At 44.2% G+C, this 18,413-nt stretch overlaps 1 protein-coding gene across 1 annotated transcript in view; it reads left to right on the forward strand.

The window, feature by feature from the left end:
- The window catches only part of APBA2 (amyloid beta precursor protein binding family A member 2), a 91,868-nt gene that overhangs the window by 38,436 nt on the left and 35,019 nt on the right, over nucleotides 1-18,413 (forward strand). Inside the window, exons 4-5 of the mRNA XM_075535766.1 lie at nucleotides 12,656-12,801; nucleotides 17,227-17,313. Coding sequence (XP_075391881.1) covers nucleotides 12,656-12,801; nucleotides 17,227-17,313 — 233 coding nt within the window. The remainder of the gene's footprint in view (nucleotides 1-12,655; nucleotides 12,802-17,226; nucleotides 17,314-18,413) is intronic.

The raw sequence follows: 18,413 nt of genomic DNA on the forward strand, positions 1-18,413 counted from the left end.
GTGTGTATGTACCAAAGTTTTATAATCCATTCATCTGTTGATGAAAATTTGGGTTGTTTCCAACTCCTTGCAGTTGTGAACTGTGCTGCGATGAACATTGGTGCACAGATGTCTGGCCATGGTTTGTTTCTGGCCTATTCTGGTTATATGCCCAGTAGGTGAATTGCTGGGTCATATGGAAGCTCAATTTCCATTTGTTTTAGAAATCCCCAAATTGGTTTCCATAGTGGTTGTACATACCTACAGGTCCACCAGCAGTGGATGCGAGTTTATGTCTAACCACAGCTCCTCCAACACTTGTTGTTCTTTGATTTTTTGAGTTGGGCTATCTTTGAGGATGTTAGGTGGTATCTCATAGTTGTTTTGATTTGGCTAATGATTGGGAACATTTATGGCTAATGATGGGGAACATTTTCTCTTATGTTTTTTGACCATTCAGATTTCTGCCTCTGTGAAATTTCTGTTCATGTCCTTTGCCCACCTCCTCAATGGGCAGTTAGTTTTTTTCTTATTGCAAGTTTGCAAAGTATTGTAGGTTTTAGCAATAAGGCCTTTGTCTGATGTGTCATTGTTAAAAATGTTTTCCCAGTCGGTGGGCTCTCTTATTACTCTCTTGGTGAATTCTTTTGATGTACACAGGTGTTTTATCTTCAGTGTATCCCACTTGTCAATTTGCTTGGTATATTTTTCTCCAGCCTTTAATTCTCAACCTGTTTTTGTCTTCAAGCTTGAGATGTGTCTCCTGTAGGCAGAAAATCAATGGATTGTTTTCTGTTAGTCTCTGCCTTTTAATGCCTGAGTTCAGGCCATTGATATTCAATGTTATATCCATTTGTGAACTCTGTGATGTCATCATGTACCTTTTGTGTTGGGCATTTTCCTATCTACCTATCTTATCCGCTTGTGTTTTGTGTGTGTGGTTTACTTTTGTCTTCCTTCCACTGTTGAGCCAATGCTATCTTGGGGGTTGTTTTTTCTTTGTTGCTGTATGCGTGGAGTTGTTCTATGAGATGGGCTCTTATTTGCACACGGTGAGTGTTGATCATCTGCCCATATGGGTCTGCAAGCATCTTTTGTAGGGCTGGGTTTCTTTTTATGTATTCTTTGAGATTTTCCTTGTTTGGGAAGACTCTGATATCCCCATCTATGTTAATAGTTATTTTGGCCGGGTATAATATTCTTGGGTTTGCGTTGTTTTCCTTCAATTTTTGGAATATGTAACTCCGTTCCCTCCTTTTCTTCATCGTGTCCGCTGATAGGTCTGAACATACTCTTATTGGGGTACCTTGATACATGATTATTTGATTTTCCCTAGCTGCATTTATTCTCCTTTTCCTCATTGCTGGATAATTTGATTATGTGTCTTGGTGACTACTTCTTGGAATTCAGTTTGGCTGATGTTTATTTTCCAGATTCCTGAGTGGTTGCCTGATTTTCATTTATTAAGCTGAGGACGTTTTCCTCTATGAATTCTCTTGCGATTTTTGCTGCTGACTTCTTTGTTTTGTCTTGTTCCAGTAGTCCAATTATTCTAATATTGTTCCATTCCTTGCATCAGACATGGCTTTCAGGCTTTAGTCAGCTTCTCTGACTGTTTTATTTGACTGCTCTTCCTATTTGTTGAGGTCTGATTAGTTATCCTATAGGTCACTGGTGAGATTCTCTGCCTTCTCAAGTCTGTTGGCAAAGTTTGTCAATTTGCCACTGAATTTTGTTATTTCATCCCTTAAGTCTTATATTACCCTTTGGTGCATTGCCTTTATCTCCTCTATCATTTCATCCTTTTTCTGTATTGATTCCCTCATATCCTGTATGACTCCAAGTAGCATTCTGAAATTTTATTTATGTTTCTGGTCAATATCTGCTTCTTTTATGCACATCGTTTGGTTCATGACTTCTTCTAGCATTGTCTTCTGTTTCTCCTGATTTTTGGTTGAGGTTGTTAGGCCTGGTTTCTGTTTAGTTTTGTTTTAGAGGATCCTGGAGCCATCTTCCAGAATCAATGAGCACTGGGCTCTCTCTTGTGTGACTCGTGTGGTTGCTTCTACAAACTACCTGCTGGTAGCTTTACTGAGGGATTGAGCTACTGCTGTATTTTCCTGTGGTTTCACTCTTACCCTAGCTGACTAGTATTCCGTTATTTGTAATATGAGTTGCATAGTCCTCTCATGTGACACTGGTTGGGTTGTCATGGGCCCATAAGGGTGGCGTTTCACTGGCTGATCTCTAAGTAAGCTGTAGTGGTTTGTCTCTCAGTGCTTGGAGCACCACAGGTGGTGTGTGGTGTTTGCCTCTACAACTGGAGTGCCGATTAAGGCATGTATGTTTACCCTCCTTGGTGTAGAGCACCATAGCTGGCAGGAGGAATTACCCTACTCAGAGAGATCGCCTTGGAGGTTGGGTGATGTTCCCTCAACATCATGGAGCCCCACTGGTAGTGGGAAGGAGTTCCCCAAGTCACTTGTAGGCTGGAGTTCCCTCAGACCTTTGAAGGGGAGAACCCCTTGCTGCTTGGTGTATGGAAGAGGACCTGCATGCTTTCCCCAACTGCGTGTAAAGCCTACGGATGCGGGGAGTAGCTCCCTCAGTTGGGCCTTCAGAGTTGTCCTAGGCAGAGGGGAGTGGCCTGGAGGCCAATGGTGGCTTGTGAAAATAAAGAGAGGGAGAGGAGGAGAATAAAGAGAGCAAGAAGAAAACAAAGACTGGAGCCAAAATGCCAAGCAAACTAACACCCTCTCACAGAAAAAAATGCATAGACTAAACAAAAGTAAAAAGAGTAAAATAAAAAAAGAAAGCAACAAAAAAGGAAAACTGGATCTGACAAGACTGTGGCAGGAAAGAGAGAAGAAGGTGAGAAAAGAAGAAAAGGTGAAAGAAGTATAAGGAGAGAAAATAAATAAAGAGATAGCTGAACCCTGTGTGTGCCATGCTGTGTGTGGCACTGTCTTGTGCCGTGTGCAGCACTGTGAGAGGGGACAGGCTGTAGCTCTCCCCACTGGGTGAGCAGAGTTGCCTCAGGCAGAGGGTAAGAGTCTGAAAACCAGCAGTGGCATGTGGAAGGAAAGAGAGGGCGAGGAGAGAATCATAAAAGCAGTGGAGAATAGAACTAAGAGAGAGAAGAGAAAAGGCAAAGAAAGAGAAAGAAGGGGGAAACACAACTGTGCTAAGATTGGCTGTGATGGTAAATGGAGAAGAAAAAATTTAAAAATGAAGATATAGCTGGTCCCTGATTGCCTGAATGTGGGGCCAGAGGGGTTTAAACCCTGCCCCAATATGACAGGTTGGTGTGCCCTTTTAATGCAGGGACCCAGTGGTGCTGGTGGGAACTTCCCTAGTTGGCAAGATCACCTTAGAGGTCCGACAGAGGTTTCCTCGGCAGCGTACAGCGCTGTGGAGGGCTGTCGTAGCTGCCTTTGTGGTGTGCTGCACTCCCACCGAGGGCAGGCGGGAGTTCCCATTGCTGTTTGGGTTGATTTGCTCAAGGCAGAGGCTAGTGGCCTGGAAGCCAGCAGTGGCATGTGATAGGAAAGAGAGGGAGAGAAGAGGACAAAGAGAAAATGAAAAAAAAGAAAGAAAGAAAAAGAAGAAAAGATAAAGGGAGAAAACCCAGAAGAAACCTGAGACTGACTGGTGTGGGAAAGATACAAAGGTGAGAGAATCAAGAAAGAAGAAATAGAGTGGTAAGGAGATAACTGAGACTTGATCACCTGGCCGGGGGCTGGAGGAGTTCCAACTCTTCCTCAGGGTAGTGGGGTGGGGTGCCTGCTTGATGTTCCACAGATACTGGGCGGGATTAATCTCGAATGCAATTTCACACCAGTGGCCAGGCGTCAGGTCCCACTTTGGTACTGAGCGCTGGAGTTCACTGGTATACCTGCCTTGTGCTGTATGTAGCAGTATAGCAGGGTGGGGGCAGGGGTGTTCCTCAGCCCTGTCTAGGGCCTCGGGACAGGCAGGACCTCCCCAGCTGTGCGTAGGATCACTGAGAGGGAAGCCGGGCTTTTTGTCCTATCTAGACTGCTGGTGCCCTACTAGATCAGAGGATTTTTTAAAATTTATTTTTTCCTCAGCTAGAATAGAATCAAATTAAATCGTCTCCCTGGCTCTGTGCTCTAGCTCTGCTCTGTTAGAGGCTTAGACTTGCTTCAGCTGGTTTTTTGTTATGCAGAAAGGCTCCAAGCCCTGTAGCTAAATTCTGGCATTCCTTAGGGTGGGCTCCTCCTTATGTTGATTTATGTTTAGGGACCCCTTCTATGTGCTTTTTGGAGCTGAGCCATGAGCCTGGGATTTGTGGTTTTTACCAAGAATATATACCCTTACTCTTTTTTATTTTATGCTTGTGAGGTGTCCTGCTTTGGGGGCTGTCACACTAACCCCCAGAGGAGGATATTCAGCTTATCAATCCATCTCGTTGAGGGCCTTCCTCTTTTTCATAGCCCCTCCACTTTACCAAACATGATGTCCTTCTCCAGGGACTGGCTCTTCTGAGAACAAGCATTTTTATCTTCATATGGGGTACCTGGCCTGCCTGTTTTTGCAGACTATGAAAAGATCAATATAGAGTAATGGTTTTCAACTTTCCTAATGCTGTGACCCTTTAATACAGTTCCTCATGTTGTGGTGACCCCAATCATAACATTATTTTCGTTGATACTTCATAACTGTAATTTTGCTACTATTATGAATTGAATGACCCCTGTGAAATGGTCATTTGACCCCCAAAGGGGTCTCGACCCACAGGATGAGACCCACTGATCTAGAGTCTGGTTATATCTCTCTAGTTCTATCAGGTCATGCTCTAACTTTGCTAGAGTTTCGCATGAACATGGGCAAGGAAGTAAGCAAGCAACAGGGTCAGCAAAAAAGTCTAGGGGGTTGCTGACTTTGGAGTTTAAAATTGACAGAGGGGTCTACTACCCACTGACTTATGATTTAAAATTACCCTGGGTTGTCAAATTTCCACTGCAGACATCCTGTCACTCTCTGTGCTTCTTGTCACGCAGTCTTCCTATCCTGTCTGCCTACATGTTCTCTCTCACTTGTCTTTTACCACCACAGTATAACAAACTGACAAACAGGTAATGGATGGATAGTCTTTAACAGTTTATAAACTATTTCTCTTTATGGATATTCCAGAACTTGATACATGTATATGGATTCATTTGTAAGTTAATCTTGAAGAAAAATGTGTGCATCAGCAAATGTAGTGAAGAAAGCTGACGGTGCCCGGCTATCAAAAGATATAGCATCTGGGGTCTTAAAGGCTTGAAGATAAACAAGCAGCCATCTAGCTGAGAAGCATCAAAGTCCACATGGAAGAAGCACACCAGCTTGGCTGACCATGTGATGCAGACGGGACCAGTTATTAGACATCAAAGAACTAAAAATCACATCACTGCGTGCCCACCTTCCTGATATGATCACTGAAGACAAACGCGTGCATAAGCAAATGTGGTGAAGAAAGCTGATGGTGCCCAGCTATCAAAAGATATAGCATCTGTGGTCTTAAAGGCTTGAAGATAAACAAGTGGCCATCTAGCTCAAAAGCAACAAACCCCAAATGGAAGAAACACACAAGCCTGTGTGACCATGAGCTGTCAAAGGGATCAGGTATCAAGCATCAAGGAACAAAAAAATCATATCATTGAAAATGTGGGTGAGTGCAGAGTGGAGACTCAACGCCCATTGGTAGCCAACCGGACACTTCCTTACTGAAGGGTTGTGGGGAGGTGATGAGCCAGTCAGGGTGCAGGGTAGCGACGAGGAAACATATAACTTTCCTCTAGTTCTTAAATGCTTCCTCCCCCACACTATCATGATTCCAATTCTACCTTACAAATCTGGTTGGACCAGAGGATGTACATAGGTACAGATGGCTACTGGAAATAGAGGGAATCCAGGACAGATGACTCCTTCAGGACCAGTGGTGAGAGTGGTGATGCCTGGAGGGTGGAGAGAATGTGGGGTAGAAAGCGGGGACTTATTACAAGAATCTATGTACACCCTCCTCCCTGGGGGAGGGACAGCAGAGAAGAAGGTGGGGGGAGACATTGGACAGTGTAATATATGACAAAATAATAATAATTTATGAATGATGAAAGGTTCATGAAGTATGGAGGAGTGGGGAGGGAGGGGTAAAATGAGCAGCAGATATTAAGGGCTCAAGTAAAGGGCAAATGTTTTGAGAATGATGATGGCAACAAATGTACATATGTTCTTGACACGTGGATGTATGTATGGATTGTAATAAGAATTGCATTAGCTCCAAATAAAATGATAAAAAAAATCTTAGCCTATGCTTTTTCATTTAACTTTACTTATAATTGCCTCATTCAAAACTAAAATATTCAAAGCAGGGTAGATCAGATTACTGTCTTTCTCTATTAATAATATCCTTAGCTCCCACTATAGAAAACTACTTTTAACAGTTACTATATTTGTGTTTTAGCCAAATAAATATCTTTCTAGTATTCTCTGCCTTTAGCCAAGATTTATCTGATGTCGGCAATGATATCCCTTGTTTTATGTTCTCTTCTGAATCCAGCCCGAACCTCTGGAAGTTCCCTGTCAATGTACTGACGCAACCGTTTTTGCATGATCTTCAACAACATTTTACTTACCTATGATATTAAGGATAGTGTTCTATCATTTGAGCATTCTGTTGAATCACCTTTCTTTGGAATGGGTACAGATATAAATCAGTGGTTCATGAGCTTGTTGACATATTTTAATTGCTATTCCATCAATTCTTGGAGCCTTATTTTTAGCCAAGGCCTTCAGTGCATGGTAAATGTCATCCTTCAGTACCATTGGTTCTTACTCAAATACTATCTCTAGAAATGGTGAAATATCGACTATCATGCCACCAGATTTCCTTTTGCTGGACTCTGCAAGTACAAAGATCATTTGGCAAGAAGTATAGCACATACATTATGGGATTAGGGGGTCCCCAACACTTAAACAGGTCCTCAGGAGCAGCTTTGTGATTGTGGAAAATATTAAAGACAGACAGACAGACAGACAGACAGTGGGGCTCAGGAGCTCTTTGTCCCACGTCACGACTGAGAGAGGGAATGTCTTTAATGGGTCTATCTAAAGGGGCTCACGGATGTTTCGTGAAGCATGCACATCATACAGCTCAATGGGTATCATAAGCGGGCATCATAATAAATAAACAATGAGGTGAGGCAGTATTATTGACCTAGTGCTAGTTGACCTCAACTAGCCCTCCCCAGGGGGTTGCTATATTTTATAGTGGTTTGGCTATAGGACCTCATCACTTATCTACAGAAAACTCACAGGCACAGGGAATAGCCAGATGCAGAAATGACTCATAGTTTACAGCAGCCCCTTTATGACAGTACCTTGATGGGGGGTTATTGGAGGGACTGTGTCCAGTCATGAGAATGTATATGAAGACTGATTTATATCTCATAACCCCGAGGGTCTTCCTCCCCCAGAGTTGGCCTTCCAGCCCTGGAATTGTCAGCACAGAGGGTTTAGCTGAATTACTTTCTCAGCCAGCCCCTCAGTTTACTACAACCCCCCTGTTTTTATTGTGTGTTAAATTCAAAAGAGCTATGTAGGCGGTCTGACTTTTCTCCACACACCAAAGCTTTGTGCAGGAATAGCGAGCAGTTACAATGACCAAAATGGTGGCTAAGCAAAACAGTTAGTCCAGAGCCAAGGCTATGGGACAGACTTTGAATCCAGGCTCGTGGATCCAAGCCTTCTAAAGCATCCACTGATTGTTGGATCAGGTCTGTGCTAGGCGACGTTTTTAACCCATCTTTAAAAGTATTGGAGATCTCCCTCTTTAGCGGTTTCTCATCTAATGAGATGCTTCCCTTAAAGCACTGCAAATGGTTTCTAATTAAGGACCAATTATGTAAGGTTTCGTTATACAGCTAAGGGATTATACAAAAGTTAGGCATACTCAAATCACACTTCAGCATTAGTTGCTGCTGCAACTCTATAACCTGAAAACGGTCTGTTGTCGCGCAGTCATTTTCTCTTCCAGTTCCTCATCCACCTGTGTCTGAGGGGCCGGGAGTAGAAGAGATTCTGCCGAATGTGTTCCATTTTAATAGAGTCTTAGAGTGTCCTTCTGGCGACAGTAGCAGTGGCAAAAGTGGTTATAAAAGTCTTAGGCAACAAGCACCATTTTCACGAAGCAACGATGTCTTTCTGGTGCTTCTGATACCATCTGCAACAGGAGGCGAGCTCCTTTTGATGTTGCTGATAAATCTGCTACAGGCATTTGTCCCCTTGCCAGCGGTTGTCCTCTCCTGTTTCCAGGTCACACCCACCGAAGAGAGATTCACGTGCATTCTCTTTCACCTGGGAGACAGAAACAAATCGCCCTCACTTTGGGCCCTGAGAACCTGGAGACAGAATTATTGCTAAGGGAATGGGGAAGTCTCTTCTTTCCTTGGCTGCATCTTTTTGGAGAGGTCCACAGACACCCTCCTTTCCCGGGGAAACATAAACAGCCCCTCTCCTGGGCGCTTTAGCAAACCCTGGTCACAAATGTGATTTTCGTCCTTCCACCAAATCTTTTCATGGTCGCCATTTTCTTTAGGGGTGGGAAAGTGTCCTTTTGCTCTAGATATTTTAAAAGCTTTTGTTAGAGGGGAAAAATTGGGGGGTTAATAAAGCTGAATGAAATTTGTTACGGCGAGTATTTCCTTTAGACTTCCATTTCGTCTGCACTTCTGTTTCAGTAATTGAGATTCTGAAATGCTGTCAGTATTGCTGACAGTTTGTTTGATGTAAAGCCAGTTAAACTGAGACAGTTTACATTGTTATGCAAATTCAGAACTTTGCTCTCGCAGAAATGACTGAACTTAGTACCAGTCTGTCAGTCCATGAAAAGCTGACACCAAATGGCGTTGTTCAGCCTTCACGGTGCACACAGAGTAAATGCAGGAGCTGAAAAAATTCCGGCCATTTGTTGCCTTTTTCTGAATCAATTTATGTAACAGATCTCTTTCTCATAAATTTATAAGGTTAAGTGTGATTACAAGCTTAATTAAGCCGTACTGCTCTTTAGGTTTGGCACATTGTAGGACTTTTTCACTTTGCCATACTTTTTCCTGGCTAACTTCATAATTTTGATCAATAATTCCAGTAACAATTTGAACACCTTGAAAGTTTAGGTTAGATTTTTCTAACAATGGCCCTACTGTTCCCTCTGGCAAGGATCCTAGACGCTGTTGTTAGTGGTTGCTGGGAGTCCTCCTGGGATCAGCTGAACTTCTTGGCTGGTTCGATCTACTGCTGAGCGTCTTCTGGTGGCAGGGCCGAGTGATAGGCCGAGGGACAAGATTGTGCATGCAGCTGGACTGAAACCGCACTCTCTCGGCTGCACTGGGCGGGCCTTGACGCATGTCCTGCTCCTTGTTTCCCGCTGGTCAGGGTTCACTAACAAACTCCTTCCCTGCCAAGGACACTGGCTTGCCCAGTGGTTCCCCTTTTTGCAGCAGGAGCAGAGTCAGGTTCTTCAGAACCTGGCTGCCCTGGGCCATTCCCAGTTGTTGAGTTCACTGAGAGGCAGTGCTGGCATTCTCTCAGGAAATGTCCGGCCTGCCTCGAAGGAAAACATTTTCCCTTTGGTTTAGCATAATTTGTCATAACTGCTTGCTTGATATCTTAAATACCTTGAAAGGGGAAACATTATAATGACTTTCCTCTTATCTTTGTGGATTGTTAACATCGGGGGCCTTTCAACCACACAGAAGGGAAAGTCAGTCTGGTCTCTAGATCCCCTTTTTCTGAAACCCTCTTCTCTATCCTTGAAAGTAATGGTGTCTTTAGCTCTGTTCAATAACCTGACTCTTTAAAATTTTTTTTTAATTCATGTCTTATCCACCAGCATGTAAATGTTAATTTTATTATGTGTATGTTCTATCATTTAATTAGCTTTTACTGTGACACGTAAAATATTCTCTTATCTCCAGGCTCTTCTTTTTAAAAAATCATTTTATTGGGGGTTCTTACAGCTCTTACCACAATCCATCTATCCATTGTGTCAAGCACATTTGTACATGTGTTGCCATCATCGTTCTCAAAACATTTTCTACTTGAGCCCTTGGTATCAGCTCATTTCCCCCCTCCACACCTGCCCTCCCTTGTGAACCCTTAATAACTTATAGATTATTATTTTAAATACTTTTATTGGGGGCTCTCACATCTCTTATCACAATCCAGGCATTCCTCCAGTGTGTCAAGCACATTTGCACATAGGCCGCCATCATCATTTTCAAAGCGTTCTCTTCCCACTTGACCCCCTGATATCAGCTCCCCATTTCTTCCCCCTCCCTAACCTGCCCACCCTCCCTCACAAACCCTTGATACGTTATATATTATTTTTCCATATCTTACATTGTCCTCTGTCGCCCCGCACCCACTTTTAGGTTATTGGTCCTCCTGGGAGGGGGTTCTAGGTTGATCCTTGTGATCAATTCCCCCTTTCTACTCCCATCCTCCTCTAATCCTCCTGGTATCTCTACTCTCCTTGTTGGCCCTGAGGGGTTGATCTATCCTGGATTCCCTGTGTGGTGGGCTCTTATCTGTAGCAGTGTTCATGCTATGGTCTAATCTGATTATTTTTCTTTTTACATTTTATTAGGGACTCATACAACTCTTATCACAATCCATACATATACATACATCAATTGTATAAAGCACATCGTACATTTTTCCCCCTAATCATTTTCAAAGCATTTGCTCTCCACTTAAGCCCTTTGCATCAGGTCCTCTTTTTTTCCCCCTCCCTCCCCGCTCCCCCCTCCCTCATGAGCCCTTGATAACTTATAGATTGTTATTTTGTCATATCTTGCCCTAACCGGAGTCTCCCTTCCCCCATTCTCTCCTGTCCCTCTCCCAGGGAAGAGGTCACATGTGGATCCTTGTAATCAGTTCCCCCTTTCCAACTCACTCACCCTCCACTCTCCCAGCATCGCCCCTCACACCCCTGGTCCTGAAGGTATCTAATCTGATTTCTAAGGTAGAATTGCCCCTTGATTCCCAGGAGGGGTACTCGCTCAGGGTCATGGAGGCTTGGGCCATAAGGTTTTGTTTTAGTTCAGGACCTGCTCTTCAAGTTTCTTCTAACACTTTCTAACACTTGATCATAGTCATTGAAAGAGGTTTTAGTCTGCTTTTAAAATTTTAGACAGTTCTCACAAGGCTTCTTACTATACCAAACCTGATCTTCCAGTTTCTTCTGGGTCTGAAGAGGTTCTAAAACTGTCTTAATTCGTATCCAGAGACCAGGTCTTCACGGGGATATCCTCCCCTTCTCTGCAGGCTTCCTTTAAATTTGTAACAACCTTTTCCCAGGTCCCTAGACCTAAAGCTCCTTCCTCAGGTAACGATGGATTGTTTTTTCAGTACTTCTAGACATTCTTTCCTTTATTGCTACACCCTGTTGTTTTAACAAAAGGGGCGCATAATACAGTACATTTTTAACTTAGACTTACTTACTTTGCCCTGTAACCCTGTTATATATTTTTCAATCCTGCAACTGAGTTCTCACTTTAAAATAGCCCCCCCCCCCCCAAGTCCCGCCTATCCTCAGTGGAGCGCAGAGTCGTTGTGCGGGCATTCGGTTCTCCTATTGACAGAGTTCTTTCCTTGAGATACCATATTGGGGTGCCAGTTGGTATGTCCCTGTTCGGGTTCCAGTTGTCGGGCTTATGGGGGTCCCTAACACATGAACAGATCCTCAGGATAAACTTGGCGATTGTGTAAAATATTAAAGAGAGACAGACGGTGGGGCACAGGGGCTCCTTGTCCCACGTCAGGACTGAGAGAGGGAATGTCTTTTCCAACGGGTCTCTATAAAGGGGCTTACAGAGCTTTTGTAAGACGTGCACACCGTACAGCGAACATATTACAGAGTCAACAGGTCATCTCATAAGTGGACAATGTAATAAACAATGAGGTGAGTCAGTGTCTTGACCTAGTGCTAGTTGACCTCAAACACCCCTGAGCCCTCCCCAGGGGGTTGCTACATTTTACAGTGGTTTGGCTAGAGAACCTCATCACTTATCTACAGAAAACCTCCAGGCACAGAGAATACCCAGATGCAGAAATGATTCATCTTATATGGTAGCTCCTTTATGACGGTTCCTTGATGGGGGCGGGGGGAGGTTATTGGCGGGATTGTGTCCAGTCATGAGAATGTATATTAAGACTTACTTATATCTCAAAACCCCGAGGGTCTTCCCCCACCAGCCTTCCAGCCCTCTAATTATGAGCACAGAGGATTTAACTGCATTGCACTCTCATCTAGTCCTTGGGTTCACCACACACACAGAGCTCTGAAGAAACGCCACTGAGGCGGAGTGCAAGCAGATGCACAGAAGGCAGGGCATTGACGAGGCAGCATATGCTAGTGGACAGGCCCTGATGACCAGCTCTAGGAGATTCCTTCCTTTGGGGGCCCCAGTGGAAAGCCCCAAGATGTTTAGACCAGAAGAGCAATTGATGGAAAGGATCCCAAGGGACCTTCTAGGGGCAGCATGGACGTCTTCCCCATGAACCTGAGATGGTGGGAGCTGTTTGCTGTCCAGGATAGTGGGTGAGAGTGGTCCTACTCAAGCAATGGTTACGAAAGTGGGAAGACTCAAGAAATGTTTGTCCCCTTCAGTTCCAGGGCCCTGTGAGCCTGAGGACCTCATCGATGGGATCATCTTTGCTGCTAACTACCTGGGGTCCACTCAGCTGCTGTCGGAGAGGAACCCATCCAAGAACATCAGGATGATGCAGGCACAGGAGGCTGTCAGCCGTGTCAAGGTAGTATCCGAGCAGCAGGTGGCTGAGCCTCCAAAGAGGCCTCGCTTAAGCCTCTTGATTCACTCCGGGCTCTGATTTATTGGAGAGTTCTGTTAGGGAAGGGGCCCTGTTAGTCAGCCCTGGGTGTCAGTGTGCCAACCACCCGATTCTGGTCAAGAGCAAAGATGCTGATGGAGGCGCTGTAAAGGCCCCGCTGACACTGACTAGGTGGGGAGTGTGCTTCAGCTGGGGGTTACCCAGGGTTCCTATGCATCTGAACCACAATTTTCTTAGCCCTCAAGTAATAAAGCGTGCTTGTTGAGAACCTCGAGTCCCAATTGAACAGTATGCATTTTTATGCCATTAATAGAAGCCATGGGGACAGGGCGGGGAGAGACATGCTCTATGTCTTATGTATGACTTCAAGGGAGCCAGCCAGCATAGCAAAGCAGCATTTGCTAACTGGACAGGCCCTGCTGACCAGCTCCGAGAGACTGCATCCATTGGAGGCTCCATGGAAGGCCTGAGCTGATTGGAGCAGAGGAGGAAATGACACAGATTCTAGGCACACCTCCACAATCTGTGTTACTCTCATGCTGAGATCTGGAAGGGGTGATGCAGTCAGTCGATACCACCAATGGACAGCATGTCTACAGACGTTGTCTTTCTGTGAGCAATAAGAGACATGATGCCCTTTCTCACCCCACCCCTGCCACAACCAGCCTCCTATAAAGGAAGCTAAGGGACAGCAGGCATCAACGCTGTGTAGTAAGAAAGATTGAACCGTCCAGCCTACATGGTGGAATGTGGTAGAGACCAGCTTGTGTTCAATGCCCTTAAGCAGAGTGACCTAGGCTTCCCTGCCTGCCCCTAGAAACCCAATCTTCTACATTAGGGAATGATACGCTCTCTGCCAGCAGATTATGATTCTCCTATTTTTCACTGGGGCCCTCTTAGACCAGGATGAGCATTGGTAATATCCAGCTCTTGAGAAGCAAGGTCACGGGAATTCCTAATCGGCCTGTGTCAGGGGCGGCTTGTCTGACTGTACCCATAGAGCTCTTCTGCTTACTATTACATCTTAGTATTTGGGGTGCTGACCAAAGTAACGTTGCCTCTCCACCTTCTCTGTGCCCACATTGTTTTCTTTTCTCTTACCTGCTGCAGAGGATGCAGAAGGCTGCTAAAATCAAGAAGAAAGCGGTGTGTAAGACTGTTGTCCTCAAAAATGGTGTTTGCTTAGATTGCTGTCTCGCATCCTAGTTAGTGGGACGTTCTATGAAGAATACGAACAAAGCGGCAAAGCAGTCTTTTCCTCTTGCCTGGGTAGATACATAGGAGCCTTTTGAATGAAACCAAGGCTTTGCTTCCCCCCCGCCCCCCATCACTCACTTATAAGTAACTACAGTAGATACCTTTCTTTCTTTCTTTTTTTTTTGGACTATCTAGAGCTTCTTATTCTTTATCCCACTTGCTACTCCTTTTTGCCTGATAATTTGCAACATTGGCAAGCACTGTCAGAAATAGATTTTGAATTAATTTTGGTCATTACAAATTCCAAATCTTTTTATGGTTGCCAAAGTTTTTGTAACTCCCACATTGAGTTCTGCAACGCCCTGTGGAGTCACAGTCCACAGTTTAAGAAGCTTTGTACTAGAGCAGGGTTAACATAAAGATTTCACCGTTTTATGTAGACATCCCACGTGTGCTGGTGGCACCTGATGTTCTGAGACCTCCTGAATAGTGCCCATTAGGCTGGCTTTGCAGGCATGCATGCAGTGCGGGCCTCTTCCCTGGGAGAGTGACCTATGCCTGCATCGCCCACACCCTTACATGAGTCCACAGATCTTAGCCTGCCATGTTCCTGAAGGTACAGGGCAGAGAACAAAAGAGACTCCGGGGCAGACCATACGGTCTGTCGACCACGTTACACTTAAGATTTGGCTTCCTTTTAGGGGAGTGTGATGCTTGGGTCAGTACCAGCGTCAACACCTGGAAAATGAGGATGGACCTTCCTTTTAATTTTCATTAATTAGGTTCCCGCTCCCTCTGTGTACCCATAGGCTGTCTTATCAGTTCCTTTCCTTGGGTCAAGTCCACTGCAGGGTTCATATTTTCTATAACATTGCCACTGAAATCAAGACTCACCTGCAACTTTTGCTTATAAGTCACTTTTGATTTAACCGACTTAAAAAACCTGTTACCGTTGAGTTGCTTCCAGCTCATGACAACCCCATGTGTGTTGTTAACCTGCTGTAGTAAGAAGGATTTGGGATGCAGAATTTAACTTTTAAGAGCATGTTTACGGAAAATATAACCTGATTTTTCAAAACAGCAAAAGCCGTTCCTTCGGTTCTGCAGACTAGTCTCAGAGGGGAGCTTTAGGACGGTGTTGTCTCTTTAAACAGTTGAGAGTGGTGTACTAAAGGCTCCAAACACCTTTTCCCTTAAAAGCTGTGTAAAGTACAAGTTTATCATTATCATAGGGAACCTTACAACATCTCAGAATTCATAAGGAATTTTCAGCAAAGATATGATTTATTTTAGATTTTTTTAGTGAGAATTAAATTACAGTTACTATTTTGAAGTGAAAGTTTCACCATTCCAGTCTCCCACATAACCACAAAGAATGACTTACTTCAGGAGCAAGTCAAAAGAACCTATATTGCATTGGCACTATGTTATAATCTTCAGAATTCCCACAGATGTAAAAATCAATTAACGGCTGCCCTGTATTGGGGCAGACTAATGCTCCACTCAGCTTCCAAAACTGTCCATTTAAACATAATTGGGGCCATGTGATGGGCATGTTTGTTCAATGGTCTTCTGTGAGGGGACATCCAGGTTCAGTTAATGGTCAATACACCTCAGTGCAGTCATTGTCCATATATCAATACATTAATATCAAAAAGCATTGATATGAAGCTGAACAGGATTTAGCAAACTTTCCAAATTAAGATTGACTAGGGGGAAAGAACCATCAATCTACTTTTAAAAACCAGCCAACAAAAAATGAACGGATGACAAGCGTTTGATCTCCAATCATCGTGGAGATAGTAGAGGGCCAAGGCAGCATGTCATTTCACTGTGCATGAGGTCACAATGAATCAATGACCGCCTCTAAGGCATCGCTCAAAGGCAGCTAACACCAACAGGGATCATCTAATGAGTACACTCTAGTGGAAACGACAACATGCAGTTGTTTGTGTGACTGTTTGCTATTTCCTGGGTTTTAGATAACACCCCGAAGGCAACATTCAGACGGAGTTGAGTCTCATGTCTTGTTCACGTGAAGGTTTTTCGAAGATTGGGGGCCAAGGCTACTTGATTGCTTAAATTAGAAGGAAATACAGTGATACCTCTGTTGTGGAACTCAATTTATTCCAAATTTGTGTCCAAATACCAAAAGTTTGAGAACTGAATATATTTTTCCTATAAGAATTAATGGAAAACCAAATCATTGGTTCTGAATCCAAAAATTACACTTAAAAATTATTTTTCTAGGACTTTACATCAATAGGAGGCTTTTGGTTTCCTCGCATATCACTGCCTTGGACACGCTATTGCTATCAAATGGTGTCTGATTTATCCAACCATCGCGCTGTTTCTGATTTATCCAAGTGAACAGTAACTTTTCACTTCTTCAGTGGTCTGAGTTCTTTGTTTTGTGGTTAACCATTTCCCACCTTTTGCTACATTTTTTCCCACCTCGAAAATGTTGGTGAAGTTGACCTACCCATGTATTCAGCAGTGAGCTCAGACAAGTGGTGGCTGATTCAAGTTCACAATGCTTTCTTCCTTTCACTCCATCTTGCTTCTCCTCATTTTCCTCTTCGCTTTACTGTTGCAGTCATTTTCTTTGGAGCCATGATTATATCTTACACAAAGTGCAAAAAGAAGGCACAATGACAAATGTTGTGATGCACTAACACAAGTCGCATTTTCAGTTCAACAATCAGGCAAAGTTACAAACACGGAGCAGATTGTTTTTGAACTTCGTTGTTCGTGTTGTGGAAAGTTCAAGCTTGGAGCCATTCAACCACTGAGGTATCACTGTACTCATGTTTTCATGCGGCTTCTTGTACAATGTATTTCTCACATTTGGGGATACGTGGAAGCCAAAGAATGTCAAGCCATGACCTTGACCTTCAATGACTGCAACAGTTAGCAGGCAGCACATTTTGAGTGAAGAGACTGGACACTGGAGCAGGAGAGCACCCTTGACGGTCAGGCTCTGGTGGTTCGGCTCTTTCTCCTTTCTGTCTTTCAGAGGCTCCCTTTAGACGCACAGCCAACCGCAATCGCACAGGCAGGCTGCACGCATCGGTGCTTTCTGACAGTTGATTCCTCTAGGGCGCAGCATGAGCTCAGGAATGAATAAAATGGTCAGTCTTCTGCTCAAGTTAATGCTTCTGGTTTGTAATCATTTCAACTGTCCTTCCTTAGAATTCTGAGGGCGATGCTCAGATGATGACTGAAGTGGACCTTTTTATCTCCACCCAGAGGATTAAGGTTCTAAATGCAGACACACAGGTGAGTGCTGAAAAGCCAGCTGTATAAAATCACATCGCGCCGTGATCTCTAGATGCTGCAAAGTGCTAACGTGCTTCACCAGCTGAGAGGTTCAAGTTTGAGTCCCGCCAAAGGTGCTCCAGGAAAAAAAGGCCTAGTGACCTGCTTCTGAAATCTGAGAACAAATTCCGGTTTAAAAAAGCTTTGCTCCTTCTCCTGGTGAATGAGTTTGACCATTTTCTGTAGGGTGGTGGTGACTCTGGTTTTGGGGTCTTGTCCAGCTACTCGTGAGAAATGAGTGCATGTTAAAAGCGGCTGAACATCAAGCAAGGGAATATAAACACTGGCAATCATGGTAACATATCTGCTTATACAAGTGGGCTTAAATAGAGGGAAAGTGAGAGAAAAAGGAGTAAATCTAAAATCCGGCCTAATCACCATGGTTCAAGAATGACTTTCCTGAAACCTTTATGGGTTAGCCGGAGTCCTTTAGCTGGAGGCTGGTAATGCCGTGGTGGCCCCGCACGTTCAGGGCTGTGGCATTTTAGTGGGGAGGAGTTTTAGGTTTTTCTAAACGTGATTGGAGCCCATGAGAAGGTACTGCAATAGACAGTCTCTCTCCCCGTCCCAATCTCTTCCAGTTTTGGCAGTTCTGGGAGTTCTTGGCACATTTAGCTTGTAGAGTGAACCTCGCATGCTTTCTTAGGCAGCACTGAGAAGGTATTATCAGTATTTGTACCCACACTGCTCAGGTATAACCTTGATAACTTTATTGATAATGTTTGCAGAGATGGCTGCTATTTATCCAAACAAGGTCGTTTTGATGAATTTACAACACTGACATTTTAGACCTAAATCACTTCATACGGCTTATGAGCAGTAGGGAAGGCAGTGAAACGAATCCCGGAAGAAGTGCCCATGTGTCAAATGCCGAGAACCGCGAGCTGAGAGAGAGAGTTGGGCAGGAAACTCTGGGTGCTGGTTTCTTGGTGTGGAAACGGAAAAGCACTGCTCTCTGATTAGGAGTTGGTGGGCGAGAGGGGCCTGGACGTGAAGAGAGGAGAGGACGGGCCCCACAGGGGCGATTCCAAACGGCATTAAATGACTTACAGGGCTCTGGC

Source organism: Tenrec ecaudatus, chromosome 17 (assembly GCF_050624435.1).
Source record: "Tenrec ecaudatus isolate mTenEca1 chromosome 17, mTenEca1.hap1, whole genome shotgun sequence".
Taxonomy (NCBI): domain Eukaryota; kingdom Metazoa; phylum Chordata; class Mammalia; order Afrosoricida; family Tenrecidae; genus Tenrec; species Tenrec ecaudatus.